The sequence below is a fragment of the Podarcis vaucheri genome, assembly GCF_965113315.1.
Source record: "Podarcis vaucheri genome assembly, chromosome: 6".
Classification (NCBI taxonomy): domain Eukaryota; kingdom Metazoa; phylum Chordata; class Lepidosauria; order Squamata; family Lacertidae; genus Podarcis; species Podarcis vaucheri.
In genome coordinates this window covers 59,081,108-59,101,908 of record NC_138764.1, presented here as the reverse complement: position 1 = coordinate 59,101,908, position 20,801 = coordinate 59,081,108, and the positions used below count along the sequence as shown (strand labels likewise).

Below are 20,801 nucleotides of genomic sequence, written 5' to 3'. Positions count from 1 at the left end.
TACAGTGATATCTTAAGCTGACTACTACAAATCAACTTATTTACCCCATGCATCCTCATCCCAGGTTCTCATTTGTTGCAGATTCAGAATGACCAGTGCCAGCCAACTGTAGAGGAGTCACGATGGATGAGAACCACAGAGAAAGGGTGGGAGACGCACACTGTAAGTGCACAGAGCTCCTTAACTGTGCTTATGGCCCGCAGGAGCTTGGAGAAGGAGACCTGTGTGTGCTTCTGGGACTCCGTACTGAAGTCCCAAACGGTACAGCCTTTCAGTATCAGCTGGGACTTGAACTGTCTGTGCTTTGAACATTTGCAGGTGCAGCTGAGTCAGGGCAACAATGTTCTGTTTTGGAGAACGACAGCCTTCTCTGTGTGGTCCAAAACTCCCAAGCCTGTGTTGGTGAGGAACATTGAGATTACAGGTTTGTGTTTGGTTGGTGCATGTCTCGGGTCTGATGCCACTATGCAAGCTGTCGTTGTGCCCAGCAGCGGCTAAAAGGTTTTTTTTCCCTCTCTTGCACTGCTATCCAACCTCACCCCTTTCCTCCCCCTTGTTCCCTAGGAGTAGCCTTCACTTCTGAATGCTTTCCCTGCAAGGCAGGCACCTACACAGCCAAATTAGGTTCTTCCTTCTGCCAGCCATGCCCAGCAAACTCCTACTCCAGCAAAACAGCTACTTCCTGCCACCAGTGCGAGCCGGCAATGTACTCAGGTAAGCACCTTAGTTAATTATCAGAAAACTTATGAAGGAGGCTGATTTATGACTTTGGAGTATAGGAAGCTGCTTTTATATGGATTCCATCTTGCTCAATATTGTCTACACTGACTGGCAGTGGCTCTCCAGGGTTTATGGCAGGAATCTCTCCCAGCCCTACCTGGGGATGCTGGGGATTGAACTTGGGACCTTCTATATGCAAGGCAGGGGCAGTACCACTGAGCTATGGGTATTCCCATAGCTTTACTAAGCAAAAGTATCCCGTATCCCCAGCTGTTTGCCCAGCTTCCAAGTTCAGTTGAATATGCTACCTAAATCTTCCTGCCAGCTTAGAACCCATTGCACCTGCTCTAACGAAGAAAATCCAGTTGCTCTTCTTTCTCCTCTTCAAAAATGTAATTAACGTAGCCATGTTCTTTCCCCTGTAAGAGGCTAAGTCTGCAGTGTTGGGTACTGCTTTTGCTTTTGCTTGTAATGATTTGGCATCATCCCTCTGATCACACACACCATTTTCTTTCTCCCAGTAACATTCACAAGCATGTGAAACTGAGGGGGAGAGGAAGGAAAACAGTAAGCGAAGATGAAACCAAAAGCCTGGGGTAGCCAGTGTAGTGCCCACCCAGATCAGCCTCAGTCAGCCCAAACCAGCATAGACAGTGGGTCAAAGATGATGGGAGCTCCTGGGAGACAGCCCATTAGCTATCCTTGCCAAAAGCTATTTCTAAGCAGTTTCCATTAACACAAGCACCAAGAAGTATTGTTTTAACTTCCTCCTGCCTTATTGATAGCGAGGCATTTAAAAGTGCAGTTATTTAATTTCCCTTCATCATTGGAGGGTGTTGGCATGCTTAGAAGCATTTATTATTGCAAGCTGGAAGCATAGGGAAACCCCCCCCCCCAGCTTTTGCATGCCCACTTGGGTGCCATTTTCCTTCTTCCCTGGCATTTGATAAGTTTGAGAAAGTTGCGGGGTGGGGACTGGCAAGCAAGATTACTCGCAACGATGGAGAAATTAGCCCAGCCTGGATCTATATGAGATTTGGAAAATTACTGGGGAAATCTTGAGCTTTTTCAGAGAATTCCAAACAAAAGTTTGGAAAGATCTAGCCCATTAAATGTAGGCACATTTTTATCCTCTCCATGGAAAGTAGGTCTAAGTCTCAAGCAGATTTTTGATCCGTAGTTCTGTGTTTTTGGAGGAATGTTACACAGCTGGATTTGGGGCATCGTTCTCATGTATTGCTCTCTGCATAATGAGGGATATATTTTGTTAGCGCCTTCATGCTTCGAGCAATTTGCTCAGTTCTATGGAACTCTGCCTTGCAGAAAGACTTGGAAAGTTACTTTCAAATTACAGGCTCATAGCAGTTTCATTCCTCTTTGTTATTGCTTAGAATCACAGAATCACAGAATTGTAGAGTTGGAAGGGACCACAAGGGTCATTTAGTCCAACCCCCTGCAATGCAGCAATCTTTTGCCCAGCATGGGGCTTGAACCCATGACTCTTGAGATTAAGAGTCTCATGTTCTACCGACTTAGCTATCTCAGGCTTGCATCATATCTGGCGAGTGCAATATCAGTGTTGTCTGTTCCCCTATAAGAAGTGGCAGCAGTTGGCACATCAGACTGCAGCATTTTGATTGGTTGCTGTCGTGTAGGAAGACTTTGACTTGATCAGCTTCAAAACCTTATGCTTGAAGCATTTTACCAGGCTGCTGGAAACTATAGGAGGAGACAATGGACCTTGGGTTTCCCCTTTCCTACATGGGGAAGGGAGTATTCAACTTAATGACAAAATGCTCCATCTTCAGGGCAAAATCCCTGCAATTTTCTCATCAATTGCTGCCACTTTTTCTTACCCTAAAAGGGTTGGGAACTGCCTGCTCGTTTAACATGATACAAAAATGTGTTCTTTGTTCCCGTCAAATTCAATTGTCTTAAGCAAATAGAAGGCAAATGGCTTCTAACAATTTCTAGGAGAACAAATGTTGGAACTGAAGCCTGAAACGACCTGTACATCTGCAAACATGCACACACTGCCCTTCTCATTGCTCCGGTTAAATACACTGAATAGATTTATGGTAGCCGTGATTAGTACCCGCTACACAGAGATAAAATATGGGCATGTGTGTGAGATGGGCATGGCACCTTTCTGAAGTTCCTGCTGATTGTTGCTAGATTGATTCTTTCATGCTCACGTGGTTTTAACCATTGTTTCCTCTTTCCAATAAAGAGCCAGGTTCAGCGTCATGCAAGCCACGCCCAGCTTGCACAGATAAGGATTATTTTTATACTCATACAGCCTGTGATACCAATGGAGAGGTAATTCACCTTCTGGATTCCCTTGTTTGTGATGGTGGCGTTTAAATAATGAAAATTTCTTGTTTAGCTTTTTGACGTACACAGCTATAGAGCTTACCTTTAACGGAAAAGACCGTACTGCAAAGCATTGTTCATGCTTTAATGAGGAGTAAGTGAGCATGCAGGAATATAAAGGAGCCAGGCCCTGAAGATGGCATGGCTGGCTAAGCCTACCCACCTCTTTTAATAAGCAGAACCCAGTGCTGCTGGTTTCTCCTTATTAGAAGAGTTGTGTGGCCTTGTAAAGGCCTCACCTCCTTGTCTACCTCAGGAAGAGGGAAGTGGCTACAGCGGGATGTGGCATGAACCTGCAGGCTTCCTTCTCTTGGGGGTGGTGTGTGGTGACGAAGGGGAGAAACTTGTTCTTCCCATCATCATGCCACCACCACCAAGAGAAGGAAGCCTAAATGGGACACATTTCCTGCCTCAGAGAAGGAAGCCTGTGCAGGATTCCTTGCAGTGACAGACTTTGGGGTCTCCTGCCCTCTGGGGCAAAATGTATCACGCCGGCACTGGCACCTGGTCACTGTGAAAGCAGAATGTTGGGGTAGTTGGGTCAGTTCAAGCAAGGCTCTTCTTATCACTGCTGTGTGCAAAGAGCACCCCCATGCGGACCATTTCATACTGACAGTATATTACTAAACTTGGGGAGGGAACTCAGAACACCCGGGAGGAGGAGGAGCTAATATCTTGGGGCTTCTTTCCTGGAATATTCTCATAATGCTTTTTGCAGATGGGCAGAGAGCCTGCGTAATTGTTGTTCATGTAAAGAGATATCTAGGCATTGCACAGCTTTTTGCGGATTAAAGTGTATAAATGTTTGCTCCTATCTCTTTCTTATATCAACAGACTCAGTTAATGTATAAGTGGGCCGAACCAAAGATCTGCAGCGAGGAGCTCCCCGGTTCTGTAGAATTGCCTGCTTCTGGCGTAAAAACTACATGCCCACCTTGCAATCCTGGTTTTTTCAAGACAAACACCAGTTCCTGTGAGCCCTGCCCATACGGATCATATTCAAATGGGTCTGGTAATGCTGTTCTGTTCTTTCCTTCTTGGCTGGCCAAATTGTCACGTGAATTACTTTCTTTAAAATGTTTCAATGAATAGGGACCTGTGCAGTGTCAGTGGGGATGCATGCAGGGAACCTGAAGTTATTGATTTGGAGTTGATGTTATTTATGCTTACTGCATTCAGAGGTGGCATAAAAAGGAGCCCAGTCTTTGTGTGAGCTCTTCATTTTCCTATTCTTTGTTACTGCTCATAATTCCACATTCTTGCCAATGGCAACAGAGTTGTAAGGTGGAATACAGCTTATGGAACTGGCTGCTTTGTCCTTACACAGATAGCTCCTCTTTGTCACTTACTTGATTAAAAACAGCCACAACAAAAATGCATGATATGACACTCCCCTTCTATCAGGAAATTCATTGGTAATTTGCAGAGGCGGCTACCAGCCTATTCTTAGGGTTTGCTTACCCAACCACTTTTGCAAATGGAAGAATCAATATGCAACGACTCTCCTGGTAAAGGCCTGCAAGGTAATATTATCTTGTGGTAGCAGTGTAAGTGTAAGTCCTGGAAAACACTTCCCCCCCCCCCCAGCATATGTCAAGATACCGCAAAATAGTGGCTAGAACTCACCGGGCCATTTTGCCACTTTGATATCAAGTGGGAAAGCTCTGCCCAAGGGGATTTTTCCACCTAAAAAAAGTGTGCAGTATATGTTCAGTAGGCATGCGCATATGCACACCACTGAAGCATGTTGCTGCCAAGCCTGCCTCTGTATAGGTTATTCTCATTCTTTGTTTCAGAAAGGGCTGCTAGCGCCCACCAGCCTCCTAGTGACAGCCTTCCACATGGGAGTTCATTCCTCCTCCCGAGTTTCAGCATTGTAATGTTGCTTCCTTCTGTTCTCAGGTTGCATCAACTGCACCGTTGGGACTGAACCAGCTCTAGGCTTTGAATACAAATGGTGGAACACGCTGCCAGCAAACATGGAGACGACGGTCCTCAGTGGAACCAGTTTTGAATATAAGGGAATGGCAGGTATCTTCATGGGGACATATTAACCCGAGGCGTTGGGGCAGTTCTTGCATGGGTGGGCACTGTCATGTTGTGAGGTCTCTTGCCCCTTCAAGCAGTGGGGAAGTTCACAGCGCAATGACGCTTGCTCATTCCACTCATAGTGTCAGATGTTGCCAGATCAAAGAGAGGGGAGACACAGGGCTGCCTGCTTTCAGCGGCCGTCATGCTAAATTGTCTAGTTCTGGCCTCAGGCAACTGGACTTCCCGTGTCTCTGAGAAGTATGTAAGCGTTTATAGAGCTGTGTATTTAATGATATCCAGCTGCCCTTTCACTGAATGGAGATGGTGTTCTGTCTGTTGTTTCAGGGTGGGAAGTAGCTGGTGACTACATCTACACAGCAGCAGGAGCCTCTGACAATGACTTCATGATACTGACACTGGTGATTCCTGGGTTCAGGTGAGTGTGTAGCTGAGCTGGCGATGGCAAGCCTATGCATCCAAAATGCAGTAGGAGCACTGAGTCCAAGCAGTGGGACCTTCTCCCCTTTAAGAGTCTGCTGCTTGCATTACTTCTTCCACAATCCTTAACTCACTGTGCTCATTAGTGAACAATAACAGAAAGAATGAATGAGGGATTGAGTTGGCTTTTCAGTTTAACAAATCCTTGAAACATATATGAGCTCTCAGCAGCTGCCTGATTTTTGCCATGTCCTGGAACCAGCCATTCTTTCAATGTATGCGTGTGACTGGAGTGCTTGATTTTATTGGACCGGCCATCCTCAGATTCTTCAACTGTGTTCCAAACAAGAGCATAAGCTGGGGAAAACATTCAGATTCATGGCTTGCTGAAGTAAGCCTTGCTAACTGAGGGGGTCTGTTTCCAGACATTCCTGCTCCCATCTCCTGTCCTGTTTTCAGCAAGACCTTGAGCAAATAGATACCCCCTGAGTTTTGCTTGCTCTCTTGCAGTTCCCCACAATCGGTGATGGAGGACTCCGAAAGTAAAGAGATTGCGAGAATCACATTCGTCTTTGAAACGATCTGCAGTATGAGTTGTGAGCTTTATTTCATGGTGGTAAGTTGATCCAGCTTCTTCTCTCTCCAAAGTGGATAAGCTTTCTCTTGCTTAGTTTGCCTTGGGGTTTGGTGTTCCCAAGGCACAACAGGCTGTGGAAGGCACATGCCCCTCCTTCCTCTGCAGTTGATGCCTTTAGAAAAAGAGGCAAATATCTTGGCTGTTTCCCAATTCCGGAAACTTTCATCTGAAATCAATATATTCCTATGGGGATATTTTCAAAGGTACAATAGCCCACCTGCATCCTGTAGTTACAGCTCTGTGAGGACTCTGTGTCAAAATGCCACCATGGCGGCGAGAAAAATAAATATAGGTATACCGCCTGTTGGTATGTTAAAAAATCAGCATTGTTGATAACATTAATATTATTAATAAAAACAGTGTAAGAACTGGAAAACTATTCTAGGCACATTTTGTTCAGAGATACACTTTGGACAGGTAGCAAGGTCACTCATCATGCACAGTGCAAAATGAAAAAGACTTGTGAAAATGTTAAAATAAATGAGTATTATTGGATTTTGCAAATGATGCTCTGAATTTCCTGTGCTTTCTGACCTGCAGCCCAAATCAGCTTCTCTTGGGCTACAATGGGCGCGAAGGAAAATCTCTCCTAGTCACTGTAGCCTCTCTTCCCCAACTTCAGTGTCATCTGTCCTCTTAACTGCTTCCTTCCCACTAATGCCCCCCCTCCTTTTCAGTTGGCTATTCCAAGGCTCTCACAATCTGCCTAGCATGATTTCCCTGCTTATACTCGTTATGGAAATATCTGTATCTGTAATAATAAATAATTATTTAGGTAGAAAATGTTGCTTGCTCTTTACTCACTAGGCCCCTGCTTTATCTCTGGTAGGGTGTCAATTCCAGAACCAACACACCTGTGGAAACCTGGATTGGCTCGAAAGGAAAGCAATCCTACACCTACATCATTGAAAAGAATGCCACCATGAGCTTCACGTGGGCCTTCCAAAGAACAGCATACCATGAGCCGGTATGGACTATCACTTTCTGGGGAACCTTCTATTCACAGCCAGCTCCTCAGTTATCCTTTTTATGGGGAGTTCCTTGCCAGGAATCAGATATACCCCAGTGTCTTGCTAATCAAAGATGTCCTAGCAAGGAATAGGCATGCTATCCTCATTTGCAGCATCCCACCTTCCCTTTATCAAACGCTTCTACCTCTCCAAGGCCCTATGGACACTTTCTGTGTTTCGTTCTAGGGAAGAAAATACACCAACGATGTTGCCAAGCTGTACTCTATCAATGTGACCAACGTCATCGAAGGCGTAGCGTCATACTGCCGGGTGTGCGCTCTGGAATCCTCGGGCTCGTCCTGTACTTCCTGCCCACACGGCCACTACATTGACAGAAGCTCTGGGGGCTGCTACCCATGTGCAGCAAACACGTACCTGAAAGCTCACCAGCCCTATGGCAGCCAGGCCTGCATCCCTTGTGGCCCCGGCACAAAAAATAACCCGGTAATATTGTCATCCTTTCTGCCTATCGTTTCTGGCCAGTTTGCAATGATCTACACTGTTAGCTAAATAAAAGCACCCCATTAAGTTTATAAATCATTTAGTTGGCAGAGGGCTATCCATTAAAAGCAGCAGTAGGGCAGTATCAATATATTAGCATTAGTATTAGTATTAGTAGTAGTATTAGTATTTGTTTACCGCCCCTCATCCAAAATTACAGACATGCATGCACAAGAAATTGCATGCAGAAGAAATTGCAGATCTGTTAGCCGGAGAGAGTTTCACTTGAAGTGGCAGGCAAGATCCCACCCAGTCATCAAAGCCCGCCCGCTCACATGGTATGCATGAGGCCAGATCCTTAAAAACGAAGAAGATATATAACTGAAAACTTGGTCTTAATAAATTTTTGCATTTTTCTTATTGAAAACGTGGAACCTGTAGACTGAAAGGGATTCTTCCCTTACCAAATCCCAGAGTTTTGCTTTTTAAAAAACCCCAAGCTTGTCTTTCCTCAGAAATATTAAGTTATTTCCTGCCAAAATGGAAATGGCATTATAACAGCTAAGCGGTTCATCTCCACATATTCTGTTTTGTGTAATTATCCACATGGTTCCCTGGAGGAAATTGGCAAGTGAGATTCCTGTGAACAGAAGCTTATGGGATTCTGGATCACTATAAACCTGGCCAGCTTGAGAATAATCAGCCATATTTGGGGCCCTTCCTCTCAGAGTAAACTTGGGTTTTACATGCTGCTGGAGACGATGACAATTTCTGAGCTCCTCTATGAGGAAATAAATTGACTGTAAAAAAATGTTCTGCTCCCCAGATCCATTCTCTTTGTTACAGTGACTGTCACCTCTCAGTCATCGCGGACGGCAGGACTCTGGAGTATGACTTCTCAGCACTGTCTAATAGCACATCCTTTTTGGTGGGGCCCAGTTTTACCACCAAAGGGCTAAAGTATTTTCACCACTTCAACATCAGCCTCTGTGGGAATCATGTAAGTACGTGGCGAGGCTTCTGAGAAGCCCATCCTCTATGCAGGGCCCCAACATGTGAGAGTGGCTTATATGGTACAAATCACCCTTATGTGAAGAGAGTTTCTAGGCACCCATGCTCACCCCGGAGCCACAGAACATTTCCTTAGCTGAATCCCATCCTCCTGGCTACTCTAGCTGAACCACCGCAACAAAACAGCTCAGATTCTTGAAGGTCTCTTATCTGTAACTTAAGGGAAACGTTTTACTATCGTGATGCAACTGCCCTTCTCTCCTGTGAAAGGATGGGGGTTAATAGATCCCTGTGCACTGAAAGTGTGTGTGTCACAGTATCATTGATTTATCCCCACTACCAGTGACAGCTGGTGACCACACACCCTACCCATGCATACAGAACTCTTTGGAATAGGCTCTTTGTGTGTACATAGAGCTTCTCCATGCAAAGCAAGGTCCGTTTATCCCAGACTCCTCACCCCTGTTATATGTGGGAGCTCTACGCACATACATTGATACACAAATAGACGCCCTTCCAACATGCATGGGTAATGGAAAATGTGGTGATCAGAGGCGCTGGTGCTAGGCTTTGAAACCCTCCTCGTGCTTTCAGTGCAATAGGGTGGGTTCATCTGAGTCCTCTTACTATGGTTCCTTTAAAAAGAACTTCAGGTTTTATAAAGACAAGGATCCAGCCAACACTCTCTCTCTCTCTCTCTCTCTCTCTCTCTATCTCTCCCCACCCCCCTTGCAATTCTCTGAAGGGAAGGAAAATGGCAACCTGCACAGATAACGTCACAGAAATGCACATCCTGGGCAAAGAGACAGAGTTCTCCAAATCAACTTCCTCCTATGTATGCCAGTCCATCATTGTCCCCTCTGATGTGATGGCTTACAAATCAGTGGTGTCTTCCCAACCCGTGAGCCTGGCAGACCGCTTTGTAGGTGAGAATTGCAGGGAGCATAAGTCTGTGCTTTGAACAGAGGACTCTGGTTGCTGTTTGATAGAGGCTTTTGGGGGAGTTGCATGTGCTGATTCAGGTGACAGGAACATCCCTGATTATGCCTTCTAGATAAGTCATAGAATCATAGAGCTGGAAGGTATCCAAAGGGTTGTCTAGCTCAACTCCCTGCAAAGCAGGAATTACAGCTAAGGAATCCCTGGCAGATGGCCATCCAACATCTGTTTAAAAACCTCCAATGAAGGAGAGTCCATCATGTTCCAGGGGAGTCCATTCCACTGTCAAACAACTGAATGGAAAAGTAGTGAGTTCAGTGTGGCTCCTTCATCTATAACAAAGTCCCTGATTATGCCTTCTAGATAAGTCATAGAATCATAGAGCTGGAAGGTATCCAAAGGGTTGTCTAGCTCAACTCCCTGCAAAGCAGGAATTACAGCTAAGGAATCCCTGGCAGATGGCCATCCAACATCTGTTTAAAAACCTCCAATGAAGGAGAGTCCATCATGTTCCAGGGGAGTCCATTCCACTGTCAAACAACTGAATGGAAAAGTAGTGAGTTCAGTGTGGCTCCTTCATCTATAACAAAGTCAACTTTGATGAAAACCCTACACTACTCAGTGCCACTAAACTTTAGTTCCCCACTCCTCAGCTGTGTTTTTTGCTTTCTGTCCAGGTCCCAGGAAAGCAAAGGAGGGAAAGTCATAGCAATTTCCCAATTTTTGCTGCTTCTTTTTTTAAAAAAAGTATATAGCTAGAGAAATCCTTTTTTTTTTTTTGCACTGGGTTCTGTTCTACCTCAAATCACTGGCACCACCTCCAGGCCCATAAAATAAAGTATATTTTATTTCCAGGAATTGGCAATCTACTTTTATTTTATATATTGTCATTTTATTTTTATTTTTTTCAAGACCTGGCAATCCAATAGCTAAACCTGGGTCACTCACACACACTAACAGAGCCTAACCAAAGGCACAACAGGCCTCACTTGTTTCTCTGACCCTGATCAGCATTTGTGAGGAAAGCAATGAACAAGATAAGCCTGTTTTCTGGAAGCAGTGAAGAGAGAATTGAAATTGGATTCTCCTCTGTGAAGCTCTTTAACACAGTCAGTTTTGGGAGAGGGGTGGTCCTGGGAACGTCCACTGTCTTCTCAGTGCACTGTCCTTCTCACTGGTTTGCTTCTAACTTGTAGGAGTAACAAGGGAGACCACTCTGGACAACATCACTTCTTTTCCTGACTATTTCCCTGCAGAGAATGTGGGCTTACCGGATGTGATATTTTTTTACAGGTAAGCTACAAGCCTGCCAAACATAGGTGAAGGCAGTTTTAGCAGTTTTCTTCTGTGGAAAACTCTGGGTTATTCATGTGTCTTGGAACATTTTTTAGTATTTCAGCATCACAGGGAATTGGGGGGCTTTGGCATTCTGGAACCCTCCAAAGAGGATTGAACAAATTCATGAAGGGATAAAGCTATCAATGGCTACTAGTTGTGATGGCTGTGCTCTGCCTCCACAATCAGAGATAGCAGTGCTTTTGAATACCAGTTTCTAGAAACTGCAGGAGGAGAGAGTGCTCTTGTGTCAAATCATTCTCTGGAAGGTCTTGGGTTCTGCTGCTTCTTGCTTGCTCATGAGGTACACAGTTCATGAGGTACACAGTGATGATTTGCACGTGAACCAGCCACAGTATTACTGCTGTTACCAGCAGCAGTGGCTTTGATTCTGCAGAACCAGTTTGGCATCTTTTCTCCCCGCCTTTATCTCAGCTCGTCTCTAGCCTCTGGCAGGTGGGACTTGAATGTGTGAGAAGGAAGTTGGATCATTTTTTGGATGCTACTTTTCAGTGCATTCCTATGCTTAATTTGAAGGAACTTTTCAAGAAATCTTTAGTATTCCCATACCCTGGGAAAATCTATCCTTGTGATTTGTCCTTCCTTTTCCTTGGGCCAGATTTCCTCTTTTAGTGCCATTTGTACAGCTGTGCAACAGTCCTTTGTATGAAAAAGAAAAATGATACTGTACACGTGTCTTAAGCGTTTCCCACTTTTTAAAAGTATGAAAACATGCTAGAAACAAGGGAGATACAGCATTGCGTTGCCCCCGAGTGACAGCTGTATTAGTGAGGAATGCTAGTACCGTGAAGCCTTGTAAATGACAGGGCCTTCAGCTTTAGCAGGGATTTCATAACATGCATATATGTTGCAGATCCAGTGATGTGACTCAGACTTGTAGTGCTGGGAGAGCTACTGCCATTAGAGTGAGATGTGATCCTCTAAAACCCCACTCTGGAGTGCTCTCTGTGCCGAGGTAAGTTCAAAGGTTAGTCAGTCTCAATAGCAGGTGCGCCCTGTTAAAACTACATTCTCCTCCAAACTCTACAGTGGGGCAAAAACTGGAAAAACTGGTGGAGAAAAAATATATAAATAAATGCTCTCGATGCTGTAAAAATAGTCACACTGAGAACAGCACTTACTTTCGTATTGGGTGCACTCGCTTCCAATTCCAGTTGTAATTTATATTTCAGTTTTGTCCACTCCTATGTTTCAAGCTGGCTGCTCATCTTGTTTATGCATTTTAATAGTTGCTTTTTAAAATGAGAACTAAGGAATAATGATTTAGCAAAGGCTGTAGCTCAGTGGTAGAGCATCTGCTTTGCATGCTGAAGGTCTCTAGTTCAGTCCCCGGCATCTCCTGATAGGGCTGAGAATGTCCCATCTGAAATCCTGGAGAGCCCCTTCCAGACAACATAAACAATACTGAGTAGCTGGAGGTCAGACATGGCATAGGGTAGCTTCCTGTGTTCACAACCCTTCTAAAGGCAAAACTAAAAGATGCAAAAGCATCTCCACTGCTTAAAGCTTTCTCTCTCCCCCCCCCCAATAGTAGCTATAACAGCTCCAGTCTGGGTCAGGCCTATAGCACAAGATGAAGTTGTGTTAACATTGACCCTTTCCACTCTGCACCATTCCCCCAATGGTGCTAACCCCCCCCCCCCCAATAAAAGGCTGCTGTTGCTGATGCAGGGGAAATAGAAATGTGCATATGATTTTCCTGCTGTGGAGTTATTTTCATTGGGAAAATGATACGGGGAGGAATACTAAAACTATTTTATTGTGCTGCACTATAGTCCCTGTCTGGTTTGGGAGGTGTAGCTATTTTTTTGGCAAAAAGTGTAAAGACACCAAGTTGCATTCATATGCCACCAACTTTATATGACATTTATCACTGTGACACGCTTCTGGAACCCAGTTCAGTCTCATTTACATTTACAGACCTAACCTATCGGCATAAGCTTTGCCATATCCGTTCCTTCACATACCAACACAACTTCTTTACCTCTTTAAAATGCAGAGGTCTATTGGGTATAGTCAAAGTATAATGGTGGTAACAATTAAGCCTATCATAACCTTGCAGGGTTTAAATTCTTTCATGAATGTCACAGGTCTCCAAGAGGTCTGTGTAACTCAGATACAGGAAATGCCTAAGACCTATTGACAGCTATGAAAGAAATAGCATTTACAGCAAGAACAAGTGTTCCATGCAGCAGAGTTCATGCGCTACGTACATGAGGCATGGCTTTGGTTCCCTGGAGTCACTTTCATGGCAGGTCTGGGACAAGGTAATGTCTTGAGACCCACAACAGCTAGGTCATGAGGTGAGCCACTGATTAGACTCCATTTCAGATGGCACTTTATAATTTTTCAAACAGCAAGTGCCCTGAAGGAACCTGTGACGGATGCACTTTCCATTTCCTGTGGGAGACCGTTGAAGCCTGCCCCCTCTGTTCTGCAGATGACTACCATGCTATCATCAGCGCCTGTGTTGGAGGGATTCAGGTAGGGACTCAGAATGTCTTCTTTTGAGTTCTTATCTTCAGGGCCTGAGAGCTGCCCATTTTTGTGACTATTCTATGAACATTAAAACAAGTCATTAACAGCTACGGCAGCCCAATGATCATTTAGTGAACATGCCCGTTAGGACAGGCAGAGACACCAGATTGAAATAAACATTTTTTCCCCTGGAGTTGTCACAAAACCATACTTGTCTGATCTTAAACATGCTTACCTGAAGTCAGTTCCACTGATTTCACAACAATTAACCGCTTCAGCAGCAGGTTCAGCAATGATGTACCGATTTATTTTTGTTAAGAGGATTCAAGATCCCTCTAGAGTGGTGGTGGTGGTACAACTATTATTGTTGCTTCGAATCTGTAAGGTGGCATCAACGCTACATTTCTATATTGGTTTCAGTTTATTTCCCTGAAAACCATTTCTAAATGGCTTAGCATAAAATCTCTCCTAAGTGCTACAGGGTAAAACAGAAATGTACAGTAAGACCATCAGCATCAAAAAGAGTACAAAAATGCAACATGAGCTGCGACTGCATGTGATTAAAAGAAGGCAATGCCTGCTTTTCCTTCCACAGAGAACCACGTATGTATGGAGGGAGCCCAAGCTGTGTTCAGGAGGCATTTTGCTCCCAGATCAAAAAGTCAGCATTTGCAAATCCATGGACTTCTGGCTCAAAGTGGGCATCTCGGCGGGGACTTGTGCTGCTATCCTGCTGACTGCAATGACTTGCTACTTCTGGAAGAAAAACCAGAAGTGAGTAGCTGCTTCTGTTGCTGCCCATTATGCATGCATGCTTGCTGGCTGGCTGGCTTGCTTGCTTCATAGCTGCCCAATACCTTTTTCAAGGTTGCCCTTTAAATCAGATGGCAACCTTGAACAGCACAGCAGAAACAAATAGGTGAGTCTGTGTTCAAAAATAACAAGCTCTTCAATAATATGTCTATCTTTTATACATTGTTACATATCAGTGATAGCATTCTCGCCTTCCCCAGTTTGCCTTCTTATCATCCCATTCTCAACCCTGCCTATTCTTCCATGCCTAAAACGCAAGAAAGACCCACCAAAAACAAACCAGTTTTTATTTTCCAGAAGCGTTAAGTGCATGCAACTTTAACATATTCACAAACAGTGCATCCATTGCCCTGTTCAGTAGCACCTTGTGAAAGCGGTGCAGCTTGTGAAATGAGACTTCTTCATAAGGGCAGTGATATATAGGGGAAGAACCCCCCCAACTCTTTACTTGTGGGCAATATGAGACACAGGGCATCAGGTTAGCATTGTGTACTTACAGGGATGCTGACTGGCTAGGAGTGCCTATGACTTTTCACCATATTGCTACAAAACTTGCAGATGGATCCTGTGAATTAGTTTCCCAGCATATGCACTAGAACAAGCTGGTGGCATTGCCAGCAAATATTGAGTGGAGTTTGCTGAGCAGTGATCCAATTCCAGCTGTAGTTGTGATGAAACCTCTTCAAAGAAGAGTGTTTCTTACCCATCAGTTTCTCAACAACTACAGGAGATCAGGTCTACTGTTGCTTGAATGTACCTGCTGCCAGTGGATTTATGCTATGATAAGTGTCCCCTTTGGATGCTTACATATGAAAGTATCTGCTGGCAGAGAGGATACTAGTCCCACCACCACTTGAAACAGAAGCCTTCGCAGCTTGCTTATCTGCACCCAGGAAAGAGGTCTCCACTTCCAAATAGCAGATAGGGCTCTGAAATGCTCTCTGGCAAAGATCGGCAGACGAATATTCTGAGAAGGGAAACAGAATTGTTTCCTCTTTGGAAAAACTGAAATTCAAGCTCCTTTTGAATTTTCTCCAGGAGGGAAAATATCCCACCTTTGCAGTGCATGCATAGGATTAAGCTAATAAATCCTTTGGATTGTGAATGTGTATGACTGTGCATGCTTGTTGGGGTGTACAAAACATTTCTTTTTCTACCTGTAACAGTCAGCTTTCACGTGGCTTGAAGCAGGGCTTAGCATCTCCAGATTTTAAAGTGACCCCCCACCCCACAAGTGTCCCATTTTGGGGACTAAAACTCTATTCATCCATCATCCATCTGGCTTTCTCTATGTCTGTCTTATATCTTTGAAGGTTGGAGTATAAATATTCCAAGCTGGTGATGAATTCCAGTGCCAAGGACAGTGAGCTGCCAGCTGCTGACAGTTGTGCCATTATGGAGGGGGAAGATGCAGAGGATGACCTGATATTCACAAGCAAGAATTCTCTCTTTGGCAAAATAAGGGCTTTCACCACAAAGGTAAGGTGCTTTGTGAGGCCCAGCCTGCACATGTAATGCGCCAGCATGAATCAACAGAGGCCTTGGGCTTGGCTCCAGTGTTTATCTAACCTGACAGATGTCTAACATGTCATGTTGAACTTGTGGGGCCACATCTGAATAGACAGCTTCCCAATTCACTTAATATGTACAGTATCCCTGAGGTGTGTGTGTGCCTTTCTCTAGTAGTCGCTATCCTTTTATTTTTGAAGTAATGATTTCTAGCATGGGCTGCTGACTGTGCAAGACCCAGGCTGTAGTAGGGGTTTGGGGGGAGGGGAGGGAGAAGAGTGATTAAAGCTTCATTCTCCTCCTCTATCCTGTTAAAAATCTTGACAGAGTAGCAAAAGGAAAAGGACATTTTCTCTCCAAACAAATACATCAAACACAGCTAACCTTCCAGGATGCTACAGGCTAGGGACCAATCAAAAGTCATGATTACAGTAACATCCTCATCCTAGATCTGTGAGCTTTCTCCAGCCTCAGAGTCTATATTCACGTGCTGCTGTGTTTCCTATTCTACTGACTGATGTTCTGGTTAATGGTGCGCTGCTTTTATTTTTCATTTTATCCCTCCCCCCCTAATGTGGCTATTTGTTTTCCTGTAGGCTTCTCTTAGGTACAGTCAGGCATGGCAGGAGTCTGTGTGTAGGGCTGTTCTCAATAAGCTAAGAGGAGGAGTCTTCCAGGTAGATAGAGACCAAATGTAGATGGTATTGTCTTGTGTCCCCTATGTCTAAAAACAAGCCAGCTGACTGAGGGCGTATAGTAACCAAATGGCATTGGATGGGATGACAATATGGCCTTGTGACATCTGACTGGGACCCAGCATGGTATGGTATTCTTGGGAAATCCAAGCCACGCTGCAGGCTTTCTACAGCTGCAGCCTCTCCTTTCCCAAAGGGGGATGGTGCTACAACCTTTATTTTGGAGGAGGAAGGCAAGGAGGCCCAATGTGTGCTGGAGACACACCAATGGGTGTTAATTCAGGCTGCAAGTGTAGGATGCTAAACTTACCCAGAAAGGTCCTTGAGCCCTGGCTTGTCTCTGGAACAAGTAGCTGCTGCTCGTTGTGCTGTCCAGAATCATATATGACTGGCTCTGTGTCACATATCTGCCTGCCTTTTGCTCAGTTTCGTCTTCTGAGAGCCAGAGCCAGGGCTGCTCTGACTTGATGGAGCTGGGGAGAACCAAGGCAGAGCTATGGAAATCTGGGCCTGTGGGGTTCAAATGCCATGTCTGGAATAAATTATGGGAACTGAACACTGTACACAGAGTGTGGGTGGGTTTTCTCCACTCCCCTGCAAATTACAAGCAAAGTGGGCCTTTCTGCTTGTGACCCAAAAGTTATTCCCCCCACCCCACCCCAGTAAATACATTCTGTTAAAATGTTGGCGAACTCTCATGTGTACGGGCTTGCCTTGCTTGAATTAGGGTCTTTAATCAAGAGGTTATGAATATTCAGCTGTTAGCATATATTTCTATTTGCAACATAATAGTTCCTTATCCTCACAACCAGCCTGATGCAACTGCTGCGATCACTGTTACCCCCATTTTGCAGATGGAGGCCAAAATAATTATTTTGCACAAAGCTGCTGGTGAGGTTATTGCAGAAGTGGAGTTTGAACCATGTCCAGCACCCTATCCACTGGGTGGATCCTTCTGAATTCAGTCCTCTCTGGGTGCTGGTTGCTAAGTGGCTCCCACAAGGCTCAGTGACAACCCTCACCTCCCCACCAACTGTCTCTTCTGAATGCACTGCTATCCAGCACAGGTTGCTTCCATGCTAAGGTCCTTAAGTACTCCAGAGACGTAGCTTTTTGCAGTCAGCTGGAAGTAGAACTAAACTGTGGTTCCATATAGCACTTAGGTAGCACTGTGTTTCCCGTAACACTCCTACAATAGCCATTCTGACAAGGTCAGAAGACCATGCATGGAGGCAGCTGATTATCATAAGAGTTTTGTGGGAGCTGCCCTTGCACCCTACTGCCCTTTCATGAGCATAGGGTGCAGGATTGCACTCTGTGTTCTTTCCGTGTTACTAAATACTGGGATATGACACAATCTGGTTTACTTCAAACAAAAGGTGGGGGCTCTGAGAGTTGCAAATGACATTTTATATAGTCCCACTCACACTTCGTTTTATGTTGTCTTTAGAGAACATCTGATGGCTTTGACTCGGTCCCACTGAAGACCTCCTCTGGCACCACTGACATGGATCTTTAGGAATGGATTGCCCACCTCCCATGCCTTTCCTGCAGGATGCTTTGGGAGTTCTCCTTGGTTAATCCCTGCACTTTGATGAACTTGCCATGTGGCCTTATTGGATACACTTTTAACTTCAGCTTCTTACTGTACTTTTTTAAAACCGAAAATTTTAACATTCCCTCCCGAAACAAAACCATGCCAAATACAACTGTGCTTTTAAAATTATATGGAGATATATATTTGTATGTTTTCCTGCACTCCCTACCCACTCTTCTGTAATGCTTTTGGGTTTTACCTTTCAACAAAAGTTGTTCTATGCTGGTGACAATAGCTGCATTTCCTCTCTCCCCTGACACCAGAAATGTGTAAAACAGCTCAAGATATCATTGCCATTAATTAAGTCAGCCCATTGAGACAGGCTCTTAAGGCTGCAATCCTCACCTAGGTGAAGTATATATGCACACAGCTGCTCTGTAAATGTTCGTTTTATTTTAACACCAACTTGATTTTCAAAATACTTTCTCTGTGTACTAAAGCAGCAACAGTATTTTGTCAAACAGTGGTGAGGCTTGCCTGCCTCATTAAGAACCCTTCAGAAGAGATACAATTTGGGCTCAAATTGCAAAGTTCTGCACTCCGCCAACCAGCCTCACTTTTATAGGATGACTGTTTCTTATGCCAGAGCAGTCTGCAATGACTTTGCAAGTGACAATTCCACTAAAGGCTCCCTAAATTCCGTCATAATAGAATCTGCATGTGGTCCAGGCTGGAAGGAGTATACTTCAATCCTTTAAAAAGGGTATGATTTAAACATTGAAAAGATTATGGCCCAGAGTAGCTGGATTTTCCTCGTCTGTTTTTATAGCGATGACTTATGGAGAAATGCTGTGCAGTCTTGCATCTTGTTTGTAGACCTTTAGTTTTAAAACAATAAGGGAATCATTTATCCCTGTGCTGACTTTCTCCAATACTTGAACACCCTTATCCTAGGATATTGAGGCAGGAGGTGTTATTTTTTATGTGACTTCAGAATTACCATCCAGGAAAATGTGTGCCTATTGTCCGTGCCCCATTGGAACACTTTCCTTTGGAGGAACAAAAGGAAATACTTTACACAGTATCAAGAATCAGGCGGAACTTCCAGCAGAATTATCCTGCATGAACACCAGAAGAATTAATACTTACTTCTTTTCAAGTTATGTGAATTACAGGTGCTAGATCTGTGGCTGTGATTATCAAGTATGCCATGGCAAATAGAGGCTGGAGAATTACAGTCAATCATTTCCCTGTCAGGCCCAAGGATGAGTGGAAAAGCTTTTAGAAAAAAAGCTCTCGGCCATGAATTACAGAATTCAGCTTAAAGCAAATCCAGCTTCTCAACTTTCACTGGGGAAATAGGTAACATGTTTATCATTTTATGCAATTTCCTTGCCTGATCTTTATCCAGAAATATCCCTTCCTACCCCTGGACAGCCCTCTGTTGCTGTTTTTTTACAATTCTTCCTCATGTAATTTTGTGCAGGCCTAGGCATGCAGATTTTTTATTTGGCAAATAGTGAAGAAATAATTAGGTTTTGGTTTTAATAGCCAGTGTTATATCCAAACACAGCCACTGAATACATTACAAATGGCTGCTCCTGAATTCAGTCAACATTACTGACAACTGCCAAGCCAATGTTGACTGATTTCATCTCTCTGTTTGTTTTGGCAGGTTAAAATAGCCTTTAGTATAAAGCACTTCAATGAAGAAAAATACAGAAACCCAGCTCCTCCTTTCAGTCATTCAGTTTTAATTCCAATGACATTACTCTTAGTTCTGCTTTCAGTAACTTTCTCAATTTCCACACACTCTACTTTTCTATCTATATTGTACAAGTGTTAAACAACAACAACTTACCTTTAGAGCAGCTGGAAGGAATTTGTACAACTGCAGGTAAGGAGGGCTAACCTTGGCTTAGGTTGACTTTAGTTTATTGGGATTTGTAATTCTGTTGCTTTTCCTTCAAGAGAAGAAATTAAAGATGGCGGTGGGCAGTGTTATAGGTTATGGGAAATGGAGTAATTGAGGAGCTGCCATATATGGTAGATGGGCTGCATTTTACTTGGTGAGTTACCCTGCGGAGGCTTGTGGATGTTTTTCCCCTTAGCATAATGCTGCTTACATCAACAGTGAAATGTCACTGTACCATAAACTTTGATATATGTCCATGTAGCTTTTTTACGGTCAGATTTCAGGCTATTCCTTGGAAGAGGAGTAGATTTATTTCTTCACCAGTGAATCCTGTGACTATGAAACCAATCCAGCAGCTAGCTTTTCCTAGTGCTAAATGCCACTGCTACCTGTTTTCAATCAGAAGGAAAATGGATTTATTTACTTGGAAAGTACTCCAAAGCTATGGCCTAAGGAAGCCTGAGATGCTCATCAGAGGATGAGAAAACTGACCTCAAGAGACACGAAAGAGAAACTGGCCCTTTTTAATATAGTGACACATCTGAAAATCTCTGGGCTCTGGGCTCTTACACAATAAAGATATATTCAGGGACAGCCTGGAATAGTTAAACTACTACTGTGGAAAGTGGCACCCTGTTGTCAAGACCCAGGATAGGGGAGAGGAGCTAGGATAATAAGCTGTTGATAAATTGCCAGTGGTGAAGAAGGTGTTGATGGATAGCTTCCCCATTGCTTATGACAATTAGGAAGAAAGGTTAAGAGAAACTCAGGGCTGTTTCCAAAATAAGTTCTTATGCAAACAGAACCAGAAGCACAGAGCTAGCACTAGGCAGAAAGAATACCATAAAGAGATGTGTAAGTCCAGAGTCTATTGCAGAGGTCAACTTACCTAAGCATC

General features: G+C 44.1%; 1 protein-coding gene across 2 annotated transcripts in view; it reads left to right on the top strand.

Annotated features, from left to right (window-relative positions):
- The window catches only part of ELAPOR1 (endosome-lysosome associated apoptosis and autophagy regulator 1), a 54,063-nt gene extending 35,886 nt beyond the window's left edge, over window positions 1-18,177 (top strand). Inside the window, exons 5-23 of one of the 2 annotated variants that reach the window (XM_082227061.1) lie at window positions 82-162; window positions 319-424; window positions 565-714; window positions 2,951-3,039; window positions 3,928-4,105; window positions 4,996-5,124; window positions 5,470-5,560; window positions 6,073-6,178; window positions 7,029-7,166; window positions 7,396-7,653; window positions 8,477-8,650; window positions 9,407-9,587; window positions 10,797-10,893; window positions 11,810-11,911; window positions 13,314-13,440; window positions 14,030-14,208; window positions 15,561-15,726; window positions 16,353-16,433; window positions 17,902-18,177. In XM_082227061.1, coding sequence (XP_082083187.1) covers window positions 82-162; window positions 319-424; window positions 565-714; window positions 2,951-3,039; window positions 3,928-4,105; window positions 4,996-5,124; window positions 5,470-5,560; window positions 6,073-6,178; window positions 7,029-7,166; window positions 7,396-7,653; window positions 8,477-8,650; window positions 9,407-9,587; window positions 10,797-10,893; window positions 11,810-11,911; window positions 13,314-13,440; window positions 14,030-14,208; window positions 15,561-15,726; window positions 16,353-16,433; window positions 17,902-17,970 — 2,502 coding nt within the window. In that variant the 3' untranslated portion in view covers window positions 17,971-18,177. The remainder of the gene's footprint in view (window positions 1-81; window positions 163-318; window positions 425-564; window positions 715-2,950; window positions 3,040-3,927; window positions 4,106-4,995; window positions 5,125-5,469; window positions 5,561-6,072; window positions 6,179-7,028; window positions 7,167-7,395; window positions 7,654-8,476; window positions 8,651-9,406; window positions 9,588-10,796; window positions 10,894-11,809; window positions 11,912-13,313; window positions 13,441-14,029; window positions 14,209-15,560; window positions 15,727-16,352; window positions 16,434-17,901) is intronic. The other variant, XM_082227062.1, reaches the window with a different exon arrangement.
- Window positions 18,178-20,801: the final 2,624 nt, after the last annotated feature.